Source organism: Tympanuchus pallidicinctus, unplaced genomic scaffold, assembly GCF_026119805.1.
Source record: "Tympanuchus pallidicinctus isolate F22 unplaced genomic scaffold, pur_lepc_1.0 scaffold25, whole genome shotgun sequence".
Classification (NCBI taxonomy): Eukaryota; Metazoa; Chordata; class Aves; order Galliformes; family Phasianidae; genus Tympanuchus; species Tympanuchus pallidicinctus.
In genome coordinates this window covers 4,798,170-4,820,322 of record NW_026294742.1, presented here as the reverse complement: position 1 = coordinate 4,820,322, position 22,153 = coordinate 4,798,170, and the positions used below count along the sequence as shown (strand labels likewise).

Here is a 22,153-nt window from a genome sequence, read left to right as displayed (position 1 = left end):
ACTGGATGATCTTTTAGGTCTTTTCCAACCTTGGTGATTCTATGATTCTATGATTCTATGACTCTGCCAGCCTCGGTGTCAGCAAACCTGGGAGGAACCGTCAAGATCACCTGCTCCGGGGGTTACAGCAACTATGAAGACTGGCACCAACAGAAGACACCTGGCAGTGTCCCTGTCACTGTGATCTATGATAGCAGCAGCAGACCCTCCAACATCCCTTCACGATTCTCCGGTTCCTACTCCGGCTCCACGGCCACATTAACCATCGCTGGGGTCCAAGCCGAGGACGAGGCGGTCTATTACTGTGGTGGCAGGGACAGCAGCATCACAGCAATAACACCACTGCCAGGTTTATGCTGCTGTAAATATGATGCCTGTTAACAGTGGATAGAGTTGGGAACCCTCACTACCAATCAGGCCTTCAGGTCTCCTGGGGCATCCTCACAGGAACAGCAGAGACTGACAACTGCTCCCTGTGATGTTGTAGTGGAAATGCTGAGTCACAGCCTGCAGCAGTGATTGAGCACCTGGTAGAAAGACAGGGCCAACCCAGGGGAACTCAGGTGCATGCAATGTACCTGAGTGACCTGGGTCCTGGCTCCACCCCTTCCCAGACCTCATTTAAGGGTTGGCAGTGGAGATATGGGTGCCTTGCTGGTGATCCCTGTGTTCTTGAGGTCTTCTAAAGGTAAGTAATTTTTATTTATCTGTTTTTGTGGTTGCTGCATTTGGGCTTGTTCTCATTTGCTGTAGCCTACAGTTGTGATGCTCTGCTTTTATTGCTTGCTTTCCATCAGCTTGAGTGATACCCATTGCAGATGTACAAAAGGTTATGTATCATTTTCCATTGCTCTGTGTCACTGTGGTACCAACATAGCTGCTGTCTATGCTCCCGCAGTAATAGACAGCCTCGTCCTCAGCTTGGACCCCAGTGATGGTTAATGTGGCCGTGGAGCCAGATTTGGAACCGGAGAATCGTGAAGGGATGTTTGAGGGTCTGTTGGTGCTGCTATAGATCACAGTGACAGGGGCACTGCCAGGTGACTTCTGTTGGTACCAGCCATAGTTGTAGCTACTCCCGGAGCAGGTGATCTTCGTAGAATTGCTCAGAGTGATTTGGGCTGGAAGGGAGCTTTAAGACTATTTAGTTCCAATGCTTTAGGCAGGGTCACCTCCCCCTAGAACAGGTTGCTCACAGCCCCATCCAGCCTGGCCTTGAATGCTTCCAGTGAGAAGGCAGCCATAGCTGCTTTGGGCAACCTGTTTCATTGTCTTGCTATCCTTACTGTAAAGACTTTCTTGTTATTATCTAAACTAAATCTACCCTCTTCCAGTTTAAAGCCATTTCTCCTTGTCCTGTTGCTACATGTCCCTATAGAAAGTCCCTCCCCAGCTTTCCTGTAGGCCCCCTTCAAGTACTGGAAGGCCACTGAAAGGTCCCCTGGAGCCTTGTCTTCTGCAGGCTCAAAAACCCCAGGCCTCTCAGCCTGTTCTGTAAGGGAGGTGCTCCAGTCCTCTGATCATCTTCGTGGTCCTCCTCTGGACCTGCTCCAGCAGCTCCATGTCCTTTTTGTGTTGGTGGTACCAGAGCTGGATGCGCTACTCCAGGTGGGGACCCACAAGAGTAGAGCAGGGGGGTGGAATCGTATCAAATCTTAATGGCTTACTGCAGTTTTACTGACAACAAGGTGCAGCAAGCCTTCCCAGGATACCAGAGCTGTGGGCAAATGCCACCAGGAAAGGAGCCCAAGCCATGGTGCAGTTCTTACAGCTGTGTATCCCAGTGTTGTTAGGGCTATGCCACGGACCACAACTCACTCATAAAAACTGCCCACTGTACAGGACCCTATGATCACTATTAGCTCCTGCTGCAGTGCTCTCCCTGCTCACTGTGCTCTTTTACTTGGCTTACAGGAGCTGGCTGATCATGGTTAGCTATCACTGGGTTCCAAATTAGGGAACAGTGACACAATGAGATGGACAACTCAGTTACTGACCTGAGTTCAAAATGGAGGCTTTCTGCACTTACTGACTTAAGGGCTGATCAGGGCTCTGGGGCTGAGGCAGATTTGTCCCCTCTGTGTGGCCATGTTTGTAAATGCTCTATACCTAGATGTATGAGATATCACTCTGCCACTTAGCCACATTGTACCTATCCTTGCAAAGACGCAGCAATTTGTCATCCCCAGCCCTCCTCCATGGAGCTGCCTCTATGCTGGGATGCTCTGGGCCGGGTTCTCATCCTTTAATGAGCCTGTGGCCATGGCTGAAGTCCCTTCTCCTTTAATAGTGGTGTTCCCCATCCTACTGCTGCTTGGGAGGCCTGTGTGTGTCAGGCGCTTCTTGAGCACCATTTTCTCCCCTTGCTCCTCTCCCTTTCCTGGTTCCCTGGTGCAGGCAGCAGTGCCTCAGCTGGCCTCAGTGTCAGCAAACCTAGGAGAAACTGTCACGATCACCTGCTCTGGGAGTAGCAATGCTTATGGCTGGTACCAGCAGAAGTCACCTGGCAGTGCCCCTGTCACTGTGATCTATGGTAGCACTGGTAGACCCTCAAACATCCCTTCACGATTCTCCGGTTCCCGATCCGGCTCCACAGCCACATTAACCATCACTGGGGTCCAAGCCGAGGACGAGGCTGTCTATTACTGTGGGAGCTACGACAGCAGCGGTACTGGTTATGGGTGATACAGAGAGATGTTGCACTGAATTGATGCCAAGTCTTAAAAATTCCAGCAGATGTGGGATGGGGCCCACTGCCCAAAGACCCCAGCTGGGCACAGTGGATCTTCCTACGGCACCAAAGCTGTGGGTCAGCACAGCCAGCAGGAGAGGGGCACAGGCTGTGGCATTATCCCAGCAGCTGCCCATCCTCATGGCAATGGGTCTATGCCATGGAATCAAACTCCTTTTCATATCCTGGACTGCCCACAACACAGCCCACTCATGCAGAAGCTGCCCTCCCAGTGGCAGCTCCCATCAGATGCTCCCCCTGCCCAATGCAGCCATTTCCCTGGACCCCCGAAGACCAATTGTGGTTAGTTGTCACTAAGGTCAGAAGATGAGGCTGTGGTGGCTAATATAGTAGCACTAATGCTGGTATAGAAACAAAGGAAGATGCAGAACTGAGCTGCAGACCTGAGTTAAAAACAGAGGTCTTCTGCACTTGCTGATAGGCTGAGCAAGCCTTTGGTGCTGAGGCAGATTTATGTCTTCTCTGCATGGCCATGTCTGTAAATGCCTTCCTTGGTGGACCTACCCGTATGAGAGGTTATTCTGGGTACTAAATTGCATTACCTGAAAATCACCTGAAAAGGCACAGCTCTGTGTCTCCCCTCCACCCAGCCCTGCTCCATGTTGCTGCTGCAAGGCCCAGCCTCCCACTGCTGGAGCTGTCTCTGTATTGAGCTGTTCTGGTCTGGGCTCTGTTCCTGCAATGTGCCCCCACCATCAGAGTGGAAGGGACCTCAGCCACAGCTGTGGGCACTCTAGATGATCAGAGCTCGGCAAGGAGCCCCCCAGTATGGAGGCAGCTCCAGCAGAAATAGGACAAGGGCATCAGCTGCTACAGGCAGGGCTGGGTGTGCTGCAGTGCTGTGCATCTTGCTGGGATGTGTTCAGGACACTGTGCACAGCAACCCGCATTGCAGGACAGGGAGTGTAGGGCTGTGGTGGGGACCTGTGTTACCATCAAACAGAGACAGCTAAGACTGCCAGCTGCTTTTTGCACTGACAGGAGGTTTGTGTATCACTTCCTCACTGCTGTGTCACCATGGGACCAGCATCACTGCTGCCTTCACTCCCACAGTAGCAGTCAGGCTCAGTGATGGTTAATGTGGCTGTGGAGCCGGACTGGGCACCGGAGAATCGTGAAGGGATGTTTGAGGGTCTACTGGTGCTAGCATAGATCACAGTGACTGGGGTGCTGCTGGGTGACTTCTGCTGGAACCAGCTATGGCTGTTGACAATCCTGGTGCATATGTGGGTGTCCTGCTACCATATTTGTCCCTGTGGAATCAGGTGCCTTATCTGACAGCCTGGTGTGGGCTATGTATGTTGGGTACTTGCTGAGCCCTATTTTCTCTCTTCTCCCTCACACAAACCTGAAGGGAGAGTGCAAAGTGAACAGAGCCAGGCTTTCTCCAGTAGAATCCAGCAGCATGACAAGAGGCAGTGGCACAGAATGCAGAGGTTCTGCCTGGACGGAGCCAGGAGTTCTTAATCCTTAATCCAAAGGTAATGTAGCACTGAGAGGTTGCCCAGAGAGACCGTGGAGTCTCCTCCTTAGAGATCTGACAGCCACCTGCACACAGGCCTAGGCACTGTGCTGTTGGTGTGGCCACTTAAGCAGAGGTAGGAGCAGATCACAACAATCATCCTGACCTGAAAGATTCTGCGGCTGTGTTTCTCTTCTGGCACAAGAGCAGCCAGCCCTGCTCTATGCCAGCAGCCTTGTGCTGTGGGAAACATAACCTCTAAGTGCAGAGCTTTAGCCTGGTTGCTCAGCAGCCTACAGGTTCCTTGCTGTCAGTGCTGGGGTGTGATTTTTGCCCTGCCATGTATAGTCCAGGGCAATGAGGGAAGGGCCTGAGTGGCACGGCTGAGTGTGAACCTGAGAGAGAAAGGCAGGAAACATCCATTTTTAATTCAAGGCTGTACCTCAGTTTCATACCTCGCTGTGTCACTACCAGCAGGACCGCTGCTGTCCCAGCTAGCACAGTAATAGACAGCCTCGTCCTCAGCTTGGACCCCAGCGATGGTTAATGTGCCCGTGGAGCCGGATTTGGAACCGGAGAATCGAGAAGGGATGTCTGAGGGTCTCTCGGTGTTTTCATAGATCACAGTGACAGGGGCACTGCCAGGTGACTTCTGCTGGTACCAGCCATAACCATAGATGCTGTTACCCCCGGTGATCTTGACAGTTTCTCCCAGGTTTGCTGATACTGAGGCTTGTGAGTTACTGCTGCCTGCACCAGGGAACCTGGAGAGAGAGAGAGGAGTGAGGGGCTTATTGTGGAGGTATTATAGATTAAAGTGGCATTGTCAGGAGTCTTCTGCTTGTACAAGTCATAGTTGCTGTTAACCACGAAGTAGAAGTTGGGAATATTCTGTGTATGCCTGTGTGCTCAGGGGTGACCTCCCCACGAGGAGGTGGAGGGCTGTGTGTGTCAGGCACAGACTGAGCCCTGTTTTCTTCCCTCTCCAGGTTCCCTGGTGCAGGCAGCCCTGACTCAGCCGGTCTCAGTGTCAACCTGGGAGAAACTGTCACGATCACCTGCTCCGGGAGTAGCTACAGCTATGGCTGGTTCCAGCAGAAGTCACCTGGCAGTGCCCCTGTCACTGTGATCTATAACAACAATAACAGACCCTCAAACATCCCTTCACGATTCTCCGGTTCCTACTCCGGCTCCACGGCCACATTAACCATCACTGAGGTCCAAGCTGAGGATGAGGAAGCTTGCATGGCAGTGCTGATTATAGTGGTGGTGGCCCAAGGACAGTTTCCATCCTCCTTGTTGCTGTGTTCTTCCCTGCATGGGCAGAGCTGTTGAGGGCAGTCAGTTCTGCCCTCTGGGACCACAGCTGTTGTGTTGTTGCCTTTGCAGAACCTCATTCATGTTCCTGTCCTATTGGGGTCTATGACAGCAGCTTTGTGGATATAAAAGCACAGGGAGACATGCAGTGACATGATGTCTAGGGATAAAAATGGCAGCCTTCTGTCTGTCTCCATTATGGCTGTGTTTGAGGTCTTGTCTCTTCCTGCCAGTGGTGTTCCCTGTCCCATGCTGCTGGATGGACAGTGTGTGCTGGGGAATTGCAGGGTGGCTCTGGGGGCAGCACCCACTGCTGTGGTTAGAAGGAGCAGAAGGCATGGCAGGGGTCTTGTTGGGAGAGCTGGTGCTGGCAGGATAGTGGATGCCCCAAATGGGAGAGAGGGACACAGCTATGGCCATTTTTGATGAGGGGTGTCCAGAACAGAGCAGCGCATCCCACTGCCTCAGACATGTCCTGTGCCCCACGGTGTGAAAGGGAGGGCGTCCATAGCCATGTGGATGGAGCAGGAAACTGCTGCACCCACAGTTCTGCATGGCCAAAAGGAAGATGGACAGAAAACAGTTGTATTTATGTCAGTTCCTTTTAATCATTGTCACCACACAGCACTGGAGCAGCATTCCCAGCTCCCACAGTAATAGACAGCCTCGTCCTCAGCTTGGACCCCAGTGATGGTTAATGTGGCCGTGGAGCCGGAGAGGGAACCGGAGAATCGTGAAGGGATGTTGGAGGGTCTGTAGGTGTTATCATAGATCACAGTGACAGGGGCACTGCCAGGTGACTTCTGCTGGTACCAGCCATAATAGTAACTGCCAGCATAGCTGCTACCCCCGGAGCAGGTGATCGTGACGGTTTCTCCCAGGTTTGCTGATGCAGTGGCTGGCTGAGTCAGTGCTGCCTGCACCAGGGAACCTGGGGATGGACGAGGGCAATGGGGTCTATACCCAGTATCACCCTCGTTCCTAGAATATTATTTGGGGTAACAGTCAAGGTCCTGGCCATTCAGATAGGACAAGGGCCTCTTGAATTCCCACCACAGGAATTCCCACCATGTTCTCACTACGTACTGTCAAAATACAGCATAGCAGCTGTTCAGTCTCCACAGTAATAGATAACCTTGTCCTCAGCTTGGACTCCAGTGATGGTCAGCTTGTGCATGGAGCCAGATGTGGAACTGGAGAATTGTGAAAGGATGTTTGAGAGTCTGTTGGTGTCACTATGGATCACAGTCACAGCACCATTACCAGGTTTCTCCTGGAGCCAGCCATATTGATGACTACTCCCAGAGTGGCCAATCCCTGGTCTTGATGCAGGGCCCCAGGCAACGCCTGCAGGAGCAGAAATACAGCGAAGCCATGGGACCTGATGTGCAGGTTGAAGGAGAGCAGTAGGAAGGAGGGGAGACCCTAGAGCCAGACTGAGAGGAAGCAGCAGAGAAAAAAAGAACTTCTTTGTCTCACTACCCCAGGGATCGGTGTCATCCTCAGGCCACCATTCCTGTCATTGCCACCGCAGTAATGGGCAGTGTTGTCTGCAACTTGGACCACAGTTACAGTTAATATGTTCATGTGGTAATGTGATAATTCATGTGTGTGGGCCTTAACTGGACCCCAAAGAATTTTAAGAGAATGCATGTGGGTCTACCAGTGTTAGCATGGATCCCGGTGTAAATCGTAATAAATCACAGTGACAGGGACACTGCCAGCATCTTCTCCTGGTACCAGCCATAGATGATGTTAATCCTGGAGCATATGTGGGTATCCTGTTGTCCCATGTTTGTCTGTCTGCTCAGCAGCCTCATCCCTCTGCTAAATGAGGATGCTGTGCATGTTGCGAGCTCACTGAGCCCCATTTTCTCTCCTTCTCCAGGTTCAGGCTGGTGCAGGCAGCACTGACTCAGCCTGCCTTGGTGTCAGCAAACCTGGGAGAAACTGTCACGATCACCTGCTCTGCCACTAGCAATAGCTATGGCTGGTTCCAGCAGAAGTCACCTGGCAGTGCCCTGGTCACTGTGATTTACTATGACAACAACAGACCTTCGAGCATCCTTTCATGATTCTCTGGTTCCAAATCTGGCTCCACAGGCACATTAACCATCACTGGGGTCCAAGCTGAGGATGAGGCTGTCTATTACTGTGGGAGCTTGGACAGCAGTACTGATGCTGGTAGAGTGTCACTGGGAGATGAGCAACTGATGGATTGATCAGGATTAAAAATAGAGGTTTTTCACCCTTGCTGGCTTACAGCTGAACAGGCCTTTGGTGCTGAGGCAGATTTATGTCTTCTCTGCATGACCATGTCTGTAAATGCCTTCCTTGGTGGACCTACCTGTATGAGAGGTTACTCTGGTACTAAATCACATTAGACCTGTCCCTGAAAAGGCACAGCTCTGTGTCTCCCCTCCACTCAGCTCCATGTTGCTGCTGCAAGGCCCAGCCTCCCACTGCTGGAGCTGTCTCTGTATTGAGCTGTTCTGGTCTGGGCTCTGTTCCTGCAATGTGCCCCCACCATCAGAGTGGAAGGGACCTCAGCCACAGCTGTGGCACTCTAGAGGATCAGAGCTCGGCAAGGAGCCCCCCAGTATGGAGGCAGCTCCAGCAGAAATAGGACAAGGGCATCAGCTGCTACAGGCAGGGCTGGGTGTGCTGCAGTGCTGTGCATCTTGTTGGGATGTGTTCAGGACACTGTGCACAGCAACCCACATTGCAGGACAGGGAGTGTAGGGCTGTGGTGGGGACCTGTGTTACCATCAAACAGAGACAGCTAAGACTGCCAGCTGCTGCTTGTGCTGACAGGAGGTTTGTGTATCACTTCCTCACTGCTGTGTCACCATGGGACCAGCATCACTGCTGCCTTCACTCCCACAGTAGCAGTCAGGCTCAGTGATGGTTAATGTGGCTGTGGAGCCGGACTGGGCACCGGAGAATCGTGAAGGGATGTTTGAGGGTCTTTTGTTATTCCAGTAGATCACAGTGACTGGGGCACTGCTGGGTGACTTCTGCTGGAACCAGCCATAAGCACTGCTACTGCTACCCCCAGAGCAGGTGCTCTTGACAGTTTCTTCCAGGTTTGCTGACACTGAGGCTGGCTGTCTGTACTGCCTGCACTAGGGAACCTGAAAAGGAGAGAGGGAAGAAAATGGGGTGCAGCAGAGAGTCCAAGGGAGGGCCACCAAGGTGCTGTAGGGATGCTTGGGGAAGAACCTGTGCTATGCTGATATATCAGCTGGGTGACTGTGGCCCTCCAGCAGGGACTGAGCAGTGAGGAACTGTTGCCCCAGTGCATGCAGTGGACACTATATGTGCAAATAGTGATGTAGAAAGACAGGGAGGCAGCCAGCAGGACCTGGTATGCAGCCTGGCAGCTCAAGAGGACCGGAGCCCTGCAGCGTGGGGCAAAGATGGAGATGGAACTTCTTAGGCAGAGACAGTTAAGGGCATTAACTGCTCCTTGCACTGAAGGAGACTTATGTGACTTCTGAGTCACTATGGTACCAGTACTGCTGTCTGCACTCCCACAGTAATAGACAGCCTCGTCCTCAGCTTGGACCCCAGTGATGGTTAATGTGCCCGTGGAGCCGGATATGGAACCGGAGAATCGTGAAGGGATGTCTGAGGGTCTCTTGGTGTTGTCATAGATCACAGTGACAGGGGCACTGCCAGGTGACTTCTGCTGGAACCAGCCATAAGCATAGCCACTGCTACCCCCAGAGCAGGTGATCGTGACGGTTTCTCCCAGGTTTGCTGACAGTGAATCCGACTGAGTCAGTGCTGCCTGCACCAAGGAACCTGGAGAGGAGAGAGGGGAGAAAAAGTGGTTCAGCAAGTGCTTGATGCACACAGCCCTTGCCTGGCAGTGGTGGGATGAGGAACACCACCATTGCAGAAGAGACCTCACAATCATCCATGCCTCTTCAGAAGCTGGAGGATGGAGCTGCCAGCAGTAACAGCAAACATGGTCTGGGTGTGACACGGTGCTGTGTCTTTGCAGGGACAGAAAGAGGTGCCTTCTATACCCAGAATCTCCTCTTGCACCACAAGGTACAAGAGGTAGGCCATTTGCAGAGAGGTCAGGAACCTGCTTCAGCCCAGCTTGGCTGTGAGACAGATGAGCAGAAATCCTCCATTTTCAACCACTCTGTATGCCTTTTTTCCCCTATGTCTCCTTATCACCATACCAGGATTACTGCTGCTGTCGTAGCCCCCACAGTAATAGACAGCCTCGTCCTCGGCTTGGACCCCAGTGATGGTTAATGTGTTTGTGGAGCCGGATGTGGAAGCGGAGAATCGTGAAGGGATGTTGGAGGGTCTGATGGTGTTCCTATGGTTTACAGTGACGGGGCACTGCCAGGTGACTTCTGCTGGTACCAGCCATATTCATAGCTACCCCCAGAGCAGTTTCTCCTGACGGTTTCTCCCAGGTTTACTGATACTGATTCTGGTTGAGTCAGTGCTGCCTGCACCAGGGAACTTGGAGAAGGAGAGGGGAGAAAATGGGACTCAGCAAGTGCCCAATTTGCACAGCCTTCCCCAAGAAATAGCAGGGGAGGGAGTGCTATCATCGGAGGAGAAGGGTTCACACCAATTGGTATGTTGGAAGGTTAGAGCCCAGCCTGGAGCATCTCAGCACAGAGGCAGCTCCAGCAGGAGATAAGGGCTCACATCAGCAACAGGGAGCAGGGCTGGGGCTAACAAACTGCTGTGCCTTGCTAGGGACAGGTACAATGTGGCTAAGTGCTAGAGTAATCTCCCATACACCTAAGTACAGAGAGGAGGGCATTTACAAACATGGCCATGCAGAGAGAACAGAAACCTGCCTCAGTCCCACAGCCCTGGTCAGCCAAAGTCAGTAAGTGCAGAAAGCTTCCATTTTGAACTGGAGTCAGTAACTCAGTTTCCCATCTCCCCGTGCCATTCTACTACCATAAGTGCTGTTTCCCAAGTCATCACAGTAGTACATATGCTTGTGCTCATTTTGGACCCCAGTAATGGCTAATCATGATTAGTCTTCTGGGATCAAGGAAAATGCCTACAGTAGGCAGGGGGAGCATGGAATGGGGGGGTGGCCAGTGTCCATCAGTGCCAGCTTTGTGCTGTAGAAGGGTGGGAGGCTAAGAGGGAGTTGGAGGCCATAGCACAACTGTTGGAGTAACACCATTCTCCTAGTGGTGGTCACCAAGGTCACCTGGGCAGTTGACCTGGGCATAATCACTGTGTGCAGCTGGCGCCTTATGGGCTTGGGGCCTCTGACCCACTGCTTTGCTGGGAAGGCTCTGTATGTCAGGCACCCACTGAGACAGTTTTTCTTTTCCTCTCTCCACTCCCTTTTCAGGTTCCCTGGTACAGGCAGCACTGACTCAGTCAGACTCGCTGTCAGCGAACCCAGGAGAAACTGTCACGATCACCTGCTCTGGGAGTAGTAGCAGCTATGGCTGGTATCAGCAGAAGTCACCTGGCAGTGCCCCTGTCACTGTGATCTATTGGGATGATGAAAGACCCTCCAACATCCTTTCACGATTCTCTGGTTCCACATCCGGCTCCACAGCCACATTAACCATCACTGGGGTCCAAGCCGAGGACGAGGCTGTCTATTACTGTGGGAGCTACGACAGCAGTGCTGGTTATGTTGGTTGCAGCACTGCAGGGTGGAACTGGAGAATTGTGAAGGGATGTTTGATGTTGCTATGGATCACAGTCTCAGCACCATTACCAGGTTTCTCCTGGAACCAGCCATATTCATGGCTACTCCCAGAGTGACCAACCCCAAGCCGCAGGGGCCCGGGCAATGCCTGCAGGAGCAGAATGCAATGAAGCCCTGGAACCTGATGTACAGGTCGAAGGAGAGCAGTAGGAGGGAGGGGAGACCCTACAGCCAGGCTGAGAGAAAGCAGCAGAGAAAAAGAGAACCTTTTGAACATGCACGGTCTCATTGTCTTAGGGATCAGTGCCATCTTCTGGCGCTGGGTGTTGTGTGTCAGGCACTTGCTAAGCCCTGTTTTCTCCCTTCTCTTCTCTCCCCCTCCAGGCTCCCTGGTGCAGGCAGCACTGACACAGCCAGAGTCAAGGTCAGTGAACCCAGGGGAAACTGTGAAGATCACCTGCTCTGGGATTAACAGTGCTTATGGCTGGTACCAGCACCTGGCAGTGCCCCTGTCACTGTGATCTATGGTAGCAGCAGCAGACCCTCAGACATCCCTTCACGATTCTCCGGTTCCCGATCCGGCTCCACAGCCACATTAACCATCACTGGGGTCCAAGCTGAGGACGAGGCTGTCTATTACTGTGGGAGCAAGGACAGCAGCATTCCTGCTGTTATACTGATATGGAAGTGAGGTAGAGATCACAGCAATAAGCAAAGGTTTTTTGTTGTTCTCTCTTATAGCTGATCAGACTAACGGGACTAAGGCAGATGACCATCCTGAAGATGGTCACAGTTCTTTATGTCCTCCCTGCTGTGTTTTTTGTTGCAGGTGATTCTGGGGACAGAGCACCTTGTCCTCCTACAGCTGTTTGGGTGGAAGATATCTTCATGATCATAAAACAACCATCAGCCTGTTACAATGAGACCCTTCAATAACTCATCTCTTGTGCCTCCACTAATGCTTTGGGTTGTTATGACCTAAGTGCAGAACCTGGCCCTTACCCTTCTTGAATGTCGAGGGGTTGGACATAGCTCATTGATCTTGCCTATCCTGCTCTGTCTACAAGGCCTTCCTACCCTCAAACAAATCAATACAGTTTGATGCCTAGCAATAGTGTTTGTAATGTCATGTCAAACAAAGGGGAGTCCTGGGGACTATCTGTGCTGACAGCCTGCCAGCTGCTTCACGACGACTGAACTCCAGCTGTAGCCATTCCCACAAAGGATGGGCAGGCACTGTGCCCAGCCCTCGTCCTTGCTGCTCTTCTGATGTTCTGTGTTTCAACCATGCAGAGCTTGTTGTAGGCACGTTCCTGTTCCCTCCCTGCGGTCATGGCTTTGACTGTTCTCACTTCCATGCCCTAGGGCACTGCAGAAGTAGACATCACAGCTATGTTTCCCTCTGTCACTATACTAGCATCACTGTTGTAGTAGCTAAACAAACTAAACAGCCTCATCCTTGGTTTCAACATCAGTAATGGTTAACTTGCTCTTGAAGTTAGATGCATAAAGAGAATCAAAGCGGGATGCCTGATGTGCTCCTCCTGTTGCTATACCACACAGTGACAGAGGCACTGCCCAAGATTATCTGCTGGTACCAGCCATAACCATAGCCACTGCTAGCCCTGCAGGAAATGATATTTATTGTTTCTCCAGCATAACGGGGAGATTAACCTCCCATACAATGAGGTAGAACAGGTAAGATGTTCAAGGCCATGGCTATGCAGGGGGAAACTTGGCTGAGTGGCACAGCCCATCACTACCCTGAGGGAGAAAGGCAGAAAACATAAATTTTTAATTCAGAACTATCTCTCTTTCACATCCCCCTGTTTTACTACCAGCAGTACTGCTGCTGTCGTGGCTCCCACAGTAATAGACAGCCTCGTCCTCGGCTTGGACCCCAGTGATGGTTAATGTGTGCGTGGAGCCGGATTTGGAACCGGAGAATCGTGAAGGGATGTTTGAGGGTCTGTTGGTGTTGCTATAGATCACAGTGACAGGGGCACTGCCAGGTGACTTCTGCTGGTACCAGCCATAATAGTTGTTAATCCAGGAACAGATGTGGGTGTCAGTGGAAACTGTTCCCAGCCCTGATAGGGGGTCTGTATGTCACATCTCCATTGCTCTCTGTCACTGTGGTACTAGTACTGCTGCTGTCTTCATTCCTGCAGTAATAGACAGCCTTGTCCACAGCTTGGACCCCAGTTACCATGAGTGTGGAGCCCAAGTTGAAACTGCAGAATTGTGGGGGGATGTTCGAAGGTCTGTTGGTGTTGAGATAGATCACAGAGAAAGGAGTGCTGGCAGAGGTCTTCTTCTGGTGCTCCCTTAACAGTAACTGCCATAGTAGCCACTACTCCCAGAGCAGGTGATCGTGACGGTTTCTCCCAGGTTCACTGACACTGAGGCCGGCTGAGTCAGTGCTGCCTGCACCAGGGAACCTGGAAAGGGAAAGCAGAGAGGGGAGCAAAATGAAGGTCAGCAAGTGCCCCCCCCACAGCCCTCACAGGGCAGCAATTGACCAGGGAACAGTACCAGTGGAGGAGAAGGGACCTCAGCCACAGCCATGCCACACCAGCAGCAGGGAGCGGTGCTTGGAATGGCACAGTGCTGTGCCTTTGCAGTGTGGCAGAGAGAAATGCCTTCTGTCCCACCACATCATACAATAGAGAGGCCATTAATAGACTGTGCTCTGCAGAGGGAACAGGAACCCACCTCAGCTGTACAGTCCAGCTCAGCCAGGAGAGAGAAAGGCTGTGTGTGTTGGGCACTCATTGAGCTCCATTTTCTCACCTCTCTCTCTCCAGGTTCCCTGGTGCAGGCAGCACTGACTCAGCCAGCCACTGCATCAGCAAACCTGGGAGAAACCGTCACGATCACCTGCTCCGGGGGTAGCAGTAGCTCTGCTGGCAATTATTATTATGGCTGGTACCAGCAGAAGTCACCTGGCAGTGCCCCTGTCACTGTGATCTATCGCAACACCAACAGACCCTCAGACATCCCTTCACGATTCTCCGGTTCCATATCCGGCTCCACGGCCACATTAACCATCAATGGGGTCCAAGCCGAGGACGAGGCTGTCTATTACTGTGGGAGCAGGGACAGCAGCACTAGTGCTGTATGGTGACAGTGATTAACTGGAGAAGAGAGAAAATTTAAAACTGTAGGAAGATTTTTCTGTCCTTCTTCCTCTTCTATGCGCAGAATTACTGCAGTAAGCATGTTACTCTTACCTCCGCATGGCCATGGCTGTGAATGCACTCCCCTTCATGCCACAGGAGAGGCACGGTTATGTGCTGTTCTGCTTTGGACACCCCTCATCAAAAATGGCCATAGCTGTGTCCCTCTCTTCCATTTAGGGCATTCACTATCCCTGCTAGAGACAGCTCTCCCACCAAGACCCTTGCCCGTGCCTTCTGCTCTTCAAAACACAGGAAAACCAGGCAATACCACCACAGGAAGAGGAAAAAAACTCAATAAAAGTCATAATGGAGAAGGGCAGAAATCCATTATTTTTAGCTCTGTACAACAGTTCACCCACCTCCTCTCCCCATTTCTCTATATCAGTACTGCTGCCGCCGTAGGCACCACAGTAATAGACAGCCTCGTCCTCGGCTTGGACCCCAGTGATGGTTAATGTGGCCGTGGAGCCAGAGAGGGAACCGGAGAATCGTGAAGGGATGTCTGAGGGTCTGTTGGTGTTAGCATAGATCACAGTGACAAGGGCACTGCCAGGTGACTTCTGCTGGTACCAGCCATAATAGTTGGTACTACCCCCGGAGCAGGTGATCGTGACAATTTCTCCCAGGTTCCTTGACAGTGAGGCCAACTGAGTCACTGCTGCCTGCACCAGGGAACCTGGAGGGGAAGAGAGAAAAATGGTGCTCAGTCAGTGCCCAACATGGACACTCCTCTGCATGCAACAGTGGGAAAGAGAACACCACCATTAAAGGATAAGAAACCTCAGCAATGGCCACTAGTACATTGGAGGATGAGGGCCCAGATCAGAGCATCCCAGCACAGAGACAGCTCCAGCAGGAGAATGGGGCTCAAAGCAACAACATGGAGCAAGGCTGGGAACGACATGGTGCTGTACTTTTGTAGGGGCAGGTACAGTTTGGCTCTGGACCCAAAGTAGCCTCCCATATATCTAAACACACTGAGAACATTTTCAAATATGCCCACATAGAGAGGACAGAAATCTGCCTCAGTCCCAGCCCTACTAATCCATAAGTCAGCAAGTGCAGAAAACCTCAACTTTTAACTAAGGTCTGTAACTCTGTTCCCCACCTCTGAGTCTCTGCTTCAAACCCAGTGATGGCTAGGCTAGCCATGAGTGCGGTGGGAGCACTGCAATGGGGGTTGCTACATGCTATCGGGGCTAGCTTTGCATGGAGAGGCTGTGCTAGGGACAGCTTGGGGCTTAAGAGAAAATGATGGTCTGCAGCACAGCCCCATTGGTGTAGGGACACACAGCTGCTGGGATCACAGCACTGTTTTAGTCCCTCTTCTGACAGTACTTGCCCACTAAGCTAAGGTGAACAGGGCAGATTTACTGCATGCAGTTGGGGACTTCGGGCATGGGGCTCAGTCCCACTGCTGTATGCTGAGGACTGAGTATCAGACACTCACTGAACCCTATTTTCTCCACTCTCTCCTCTCCAGGTTCCCTGTGCAGGCAGCGCTGACTCAGTCAGCCTCGCTGTCAGTGAACCCAGGAGAAACCACCACGCTCACCTGCTCTGGGGGTAGCAACAACTATTATGGCTGGTACCAGCAGAAGTCACCTGGCAGTGCCCTTGTCACTGTGATCTATACCAACACCAACAGACCCTCCAACATCCCTTCACGATTCTCCAGTTCCCTCTCCAGCTCCACGCACACATTAACCATCAGTGGGATCTACGCTGAAGACAAGGCTGTCTATTACTGTGGTGGCTGGGACAGCAGCAGCAGTGCTGGTGTAACGACACGGGGAGATGTGGGGGTAACAAACAGACTGCAATTCAAAACCAAGGCTTTCTGCCCTTGCTGAATCATGGCTGAGGTAGGATCCAGCCCTTTCTGCCAGGCTGTACATGTAAGTGTCCTCCCTTACTGAACCTTTTCAATCAGTAATCAATTCTGGGTCCAGTGCCTCATTATCCCCATTCCTGCACAGGCACAGCACTGTGTTGTTCCCATCCTCAATGCCTCCTACCACAGGTGCCAGCCACTCCAGCTGCCACCCCTGGAGCAGGTGATCTTGACAGCTTCTCCCAGGTTTGCTGGCACCGAGGCTGGCTGAGTCAGTGCTGCCTGCACCAGGGAACCTGGAGAAGGAGAGAGGGGAAAAACAGAATTCAGTGAGTGCCCAACTCACACAACTCTCCCTGCGCAGCAGTGCAATGAGGAATACCATCAGAAGAGAAGAGACCACTGCCATTTTGGAGGATCAGAGCCAAACCCAGAGCACCCCAGCATGGAGGCAACCACATCAGGACTACAGGGCAGACAGAGTAACTCCGAGCAGAGCTGGGAATGACACAGTGTTGCCACTTCTCACAGACAGGGAGGAGTGCCTTCTATCCCCAGAATGCCCTCATGCACCACAACACACAACAGAGACCATTCACAGACAGTGCTTTGTATAGGGGACAGGAACTCATCTCACTGTACAGCCCAGCTCAGCCATCAGAGAAAAGGGCACAAACCTCCATTTTTAATCCCTGAACATTTTCTTGTCACCACAGTAATAGACATTCTCATCCTTGACTCAAACCCCAGTTAACATGTTAACAAAGCCAGATGTGGAACCAGAAAAGAATAAAGAGATACCTGAGGGTCTCTCGGTGTTCTGATAGATCACAGTGACAGGGGCACTGCCAGGTGTCTTCTGCTGGTACCAGCCATAGCTGTTGTCGCTACTCCCAGAGCAGCTGCACATGCCCACTTTCTGCACTCTGGCACTGTTAAGCACCACCACAGCCATGAGCAAGGGCCTAGGGCTAGCAGAAGCACTTTGCCATCCTGCATTGCAAAGCATTTGCAGAAGCAGCCTTCTCTGAGATACCTGAGGGTCTCTTGGTGTTCTGATAGATCACAGTGACAAGGGCACTGCCAGGTGACTTCTGCTGGTGCCAACCATAGTTCTCGCTACTCCTGGAGCAGGTGATCTTGACTGTTTCTCCCAGGTTTGCTGACACTCAGTCCAGCTCAGTCAGTGCTGCCTGCACCAGGGAACCTGGAGAGGGAGAGGAGAGAGGGGAGAAAATGGGACTCAGCAAATGCCTGACAGCCCTCACCTGGCAGCAGTGGGATGAGGAACACCACCATTGCAGAAGAGACCTCAGAAGAGACTTCTGAAGCAACATCCATGCCTCTTCAGAAGCTGGAGGATGGAGCTGCCAGCAGTAACAGCAGACACAGTCTGGGCATGACACAGTGCTGTGTCTTTGCAGGGACAGAAAGGGCTGTCTTCTATACCCAGAATCTCCTCTTGCACCACAAGGTACAAGAGGTAGGCCATTTGCAGACAGTGCTTTGCAGAGTGGGCAGGTACCTGCCTCAGCTGTACAGCCCAGCTTGGCTGTGAGACAGATGAGCAGAAATCCTCCATTTTTAATCCCTTTATCTACCCTTTTTTCCCCCCCACATCTCCCTGTATCACCATACGAGAATTACTGCTGCTGTCCCAGGCACCACAGTAACAGCCAGTCTCACCCTTGGCTTGAATATCGACGACAGTTAGTTTGTGCATGGCACAGGATTTGAAACAGGAAAAGTATGAAGCAACGTCTGAGGGTCTCTTGCTGGCCCCCAATATCAGAGCAACAATGGCACTGCCAGGAGCCTGCTGCTGGGAGCAGCCATAGATGTTAATGCTGGAGCAGATGAGGGAGTCCTGAGGTTGCATTTGGGACTGCATGCTCAGAAGTGTTATCCCACTGCACTATGCTGAGGCTGTGTGTCCCACACTCATTGAGCTCCATTTTCTCCCGTCTCCCTCTCCAGGTTCCCTGGTGCAGGCAGCACTGACTCAGCTGGCCTCAATGTCAGCAAACCCAGAAGAAAATGTCAAGATCACCTGCTCTGGGGGTAGTGGCAATTATGTCTGGGTCCAGCAGAAGTCACCTGGCAGTGCCCCTGTCACTGTGATCTATTACAACACCAACAGACCCTCGAACATCCCTTCACAATTCTCCAGCTCCACAAACACATTAACCATCACTGGGGTCCAAGCCAAGGCTATTACTGTGGGAACTGGGATGACAGCACTAGTGCTGTGCGGTGACAGTGATTAATTGGAGGAGAGAGGTAAAACTTAGGAAGTTTGGGGCAGGGGGGGGTGATGGTCTGCAGCACAGCCCCATTGGCATGGGTACACAGAGCTATTGGGACTGTACCATGGCCTGGGTCCCTCTCCTGGCAGTACTTGCCCACAGCTCAGGTGCCCTGGGCAGATTAACTGTACACAGCCAGGGACTTGGGCCTTTGTAGGGACAGACAGAAGTGTCCCCTGTCCTCAGAATCTCCTCATGCACCTGTAGGCTCAGCAGTCTTAACCCATTGCCTGGTGTAGACTATGTATCAGACCTGACCAAATAGCACCCATCCCAATCACCACAGTAATAGACATTCTCATCTTGGCTCAGACCCCAGTTAACATAGCCAGATGTGGAACCAGAAAAGAATAAAGAGATACCTGAGGGTCTCTTGGTGTTTTGATAGATCACAGTGACAAGGGCACTGCCAGGTGTCTTCTGCTAGTACCAGCCATAGCTGTTGTCGCTACTCCCAGAGCAGCTGCACATGTCCACTTTCTGCAGTCTGGCACTGTTAAGCACCACCACAGCCATGAGCAAAGGCCTAGGGCTAGCAGAAGCACTTTGCCATCCTGCATTGCACAGCACTTGCAGAAGCAGCCTTCTTCCTCACAGCAGCAGTGGCACAACCTGCTATTCACATCATTCCCCAGCCCTGCTCCTCCCACCAAGTCCCCTGGCCAGCTCCCAGGCTATTTAGCTGGCCTAGCCTCACCCACAGCACTGCACCAGCCTCCCACAGCTCTTCAACACAAGCATATCAGCCAGGAAGGGAGGCTGGAGGCAGCAGGAGGTTCAGGTGCCACAGTCAGTGCTGTTAAGAGTCCATTGAGCATCTCTGATAAATCCAGAGAGGTTTCAGTAGTACACAATGGGAAGCAAAGAGCAGCTCCCTTCCAGCCCCGAGACTGAATTCCTGTCCTCTTCTCAGTTAACAAACAATTAATAGGATCCAGAAACATGAAAATACCATTTTATTCTATGCTCATTTTACATAGGTTCAGTCCCAAGCAACCACTAGCTGCAACTCCACAAGGCCAGGAACAACAGCACCTCCTTCTTAAATATAGGATATATATACACACACTTTTTTTTTTTTTTAAATATACTCCCATTTCTCTTACTCAGTTTCTCCTGTTCTAAACCCTACTTGTGAACTTCACAAGCTCACGTGGCTGCAGATTTACAACCCAACACGCCGCTGCAGCAGCACCCCCACGTGGCCGGATTCAGCTTTAACTAAAAGAGGAGGAACGAGAGATGGTGAGCAGATTCAAACACGTATCAGTGTTTCTTGAACTCAATTCTTTCTACTTTCACATCGTCCTCAATTAGCTGGTATACATAAGTTACAACTGTGGAAGACTGGATATCCATCAGTACGAATGAAGGAATGACGTTCCTGGAAAAAAAAAAAAAAGGCATACTTTGTCAATCACCCTTTTTACCTTACCCTTCTTACCAAGATGTCTTATGGAAATATATTACAAAACATTAAATTGCAAAGAGCTGCAGTCATCTGGGAAGTACCACAGCTCAGAGGCTGCAATTAGCCAGAGCAGCCCTCAGGGCTGAATGTCCCAGCTTCTGGAAGGCTCAGATGCTGGCAGTGCCCTGAGGGGCTCCTTCCCAACAGAAGTTCAGCACACAGCTTCTGGAAAACACCTGGAGGCAATGCAACTCTAAGAAACAGCATCACAACATCATATGGGTTTAGGATTGTGACCATGACACATCAGTGCCAGGCTGTCCAGGCCAGCTCATGAGCTAATCAAAGCCTTATGAACAGTGGGAGCTAGGCTGCGTTCTTGGGGGAAGGGAAGAGATGGCCTGCATTGGTGCTGCATCTCACCAGTACTCTGCAACACTTGGGCAGCACTCTTAAGGGCAGATACACATCTGAGGTTCAAGGCTCATTGCACTCACGTTTCTAAAGCAGTGTAGGCTCCTGTAGCTGATCCCGGGTTGATGTAGAACTTATTTTCATGCTCAAATGCTTCAAATCTGTGTGTGTGTCCTGAGATAAGAATGTCTACATCCAGCTGCCTCCGTAGCAATGCCAAGCTTGCGACATCCCCCCAGGGAATGACTTGATGGCCATGAATCAACCCAATTCTGAATTGCCCAACAGTTACAACCTTCTGTTCAGGATAATTCAGACTCTGAGAAAGAGAAATACACAAGTTAGAAATCAAACAGAGTACCTCACCAACACAATGAAGGTTCACAACACAAGTCTGCCTTTTACTACCAAGATTGTACAGTGATCCAGATGCTTGCACCATGTATTAAGAAGAGTAACTGCAAAACAAAGAACTGGGATCTTGAGCCTGACTGGAACCACATGGAGAGCAGGAGCTACAAGGCTATTCAACAGTAAAGAAGCTCCCCATTCCTGCAGCAATCTGAAGGACTGCAGCAACATCACAGCAATCATAAGCAGATTCATGCAGAACTTGAAAAGTTGAGTGCACGTATCACCAGTACACATCAAGTCCTCCCTTACCATAGGTGCAATAAGAAAAGCCTAGAAAGTCATTTTGCTTCTTCAGCCTTATTCATTCCTACTTCCTAGCCCCACACCTTAATGGTCGTGAATTGTAAACGCTGAAGGTCTTCCCAGGTTTCAATGGGACAACTATGGTTTGCAAGATGGAGGACAGAGGAATTAACAACAGCGAGAACATTACCTCAGAGTCCCCCTTAACAACATGAATGTCCCCAGCCAAAGTCCTGAGGTAGTCATAGCTTTCCTTGGTGCAGAGGTTTCCTGTGCACAAAATATGCTGAATTTTCCCCGGAACCAGGAGGCTCTTGAACTTCGCTGGCAGACCACTGCATCGGTGTGGGATGTGCAGGTCTCCTAGCACTAACACCAGCTTCACACACACCACGAGGAAAGAGAGAGTTTTAACCATATCACTCAATAGTACAAAGGCAGTCAGCAGCTCCAGTGCGTCTGATTTTTCCAACAACTTTTACAGAGGCAGCAGGGATTTCTCCCAGAATTAGCTTCCAGGGAAGCACCCTCAACACACACAAAAAGCCCACACTGCACCCCACGACTACTCCTAATAGGACACACCCATGGGCTCTCACCACCCAGCTGAGGGAATTCACGACCCAGTGACACCAAAGGACAGCGAGCACCACACCAAACACCACTAAAGTCCAGTCCCAGAGCCACCGCGCCAGCCCAGCAGGACAAGGAGGCGGCCTCAAGACCCCCGCTCACCATCCTGCTCCACCACAGAGCTCCGACCAACCCGTTACCTCGACGCGCACTACAGTAGCCAGAAAGTAGCGCGCCTCATTTTCTCCTCCCCTAGGCCAATGGCAGCTCTCGAATTGCCCCACGTGACACGGCAATACAGCTCTGGCCCCGCCCCCAAAGCCAGTCTCAGTGCGTGCCCGGCTGTGCTGCGCATGCGTAGTGCGGGGGCGCGGTCGTTGTCATCGCGTTGGGCGCGAAGCGTTGCGGTGTTGCTCTCTTCGCGCTGTGAAAGTTATCTGTGAGAATTTAATAAAAGACGCAGTACCCCCCTGCGTGACAGCGTTCGTACAAAGCGCCCAGCAATGCCCGTGCAATTACACCCGTCCTTTTCCCTCAGAAGCGGTAGGGAACCGTGAGGGGCGTGCAGACTTCTGTGAAGGGGAGA

The 22,153-nt window shown here is 51.6% G+C and overlaps 1 protein-coding gene, 2 long non-coding RNA genes and 1 gene segment (V, D, J or C); 2 read left to right on the top strand and 2 right to left on the bottom strand.

Moving 5' to 3' along the window:
- The first annotated feature begins 591 nt into the window (after window positions 1–591).
- LOC128084170 (Ig lambda chain V-1 region-like) lies at window positions 592–16,477 on the top strand. The segment is given in 4 exon segments: window positions 592–688; window positions 13,998–14,070; window positions 15,928–16,177; window positions 16,352–16,477. Coding segments are annotated over 4 exon segments (495 nt in total).
- LOC128083793 (uncharacterized) lies at window positions 2,389–11,206 on the bottom strand. Its single transcript, XR_008208192.1, has 3 exons — window positions 11,081–11,206; window positions 5,320–5,398; window positions 2,389–2,503 (listed from the first exon to the last, which is right to left on the bottom strand). It is a non-coding gene; the product is annotated as an uncharacterized LOC128083793 (long non-coding RNA).
- LOC128083794 (uncharacterized) lies at window positions 8,439–13,634 on the top strand. Its single transcript, XR_008208193.1, has 3 exons — window positions 8,439–8,541; window positions 9,213–9,265; window positions 13,559–13,634. It is a non-coding gene; the product is annotated as an uncharacterized LOC128083794 (long non-coding RNA).
- Window positions 16,478–19,455: 2,978 nt separating the features above from the next.
- Window positions 19,456–21,832, bottom strand: LOC128083790 (vacuolar protein sorting-associated protein 29-like). Of its 2 annotated transcripts, XM_052689340.1 has the most exons (4): window positions 21,730–21,832; window positions 21,185–21,373; window positions 20,421–20,656; window positions 19,456–19,896 (listed from the first exon to the last, which is right to left on the bottom strand). In XM_052689340.1, the coding sequence occupies exons 1-4, from the start codon at window positions 21,730–21,732 to the stop codon at window positions 19,779–19,781; spliced, it is 546 nt and encodes a 181-aa protein (XP_052545300.1). In that variant the 5' UTR covers window positions 21,733–21,832; the 3' UTR covers window positions 19,456–19,778. The 2 variants fall into 2 exon arrangements, with proteins under 2 accessions (XP_052545300.1, XP_052545299.1); XM_052689339.1 differs by lacking the exon at window positions 21,730–21,832 and having other exon boundaries at window positions 21,185–21,695.
- Window positions 21,833–22,153: the final 321 nt, after the last annotated feature.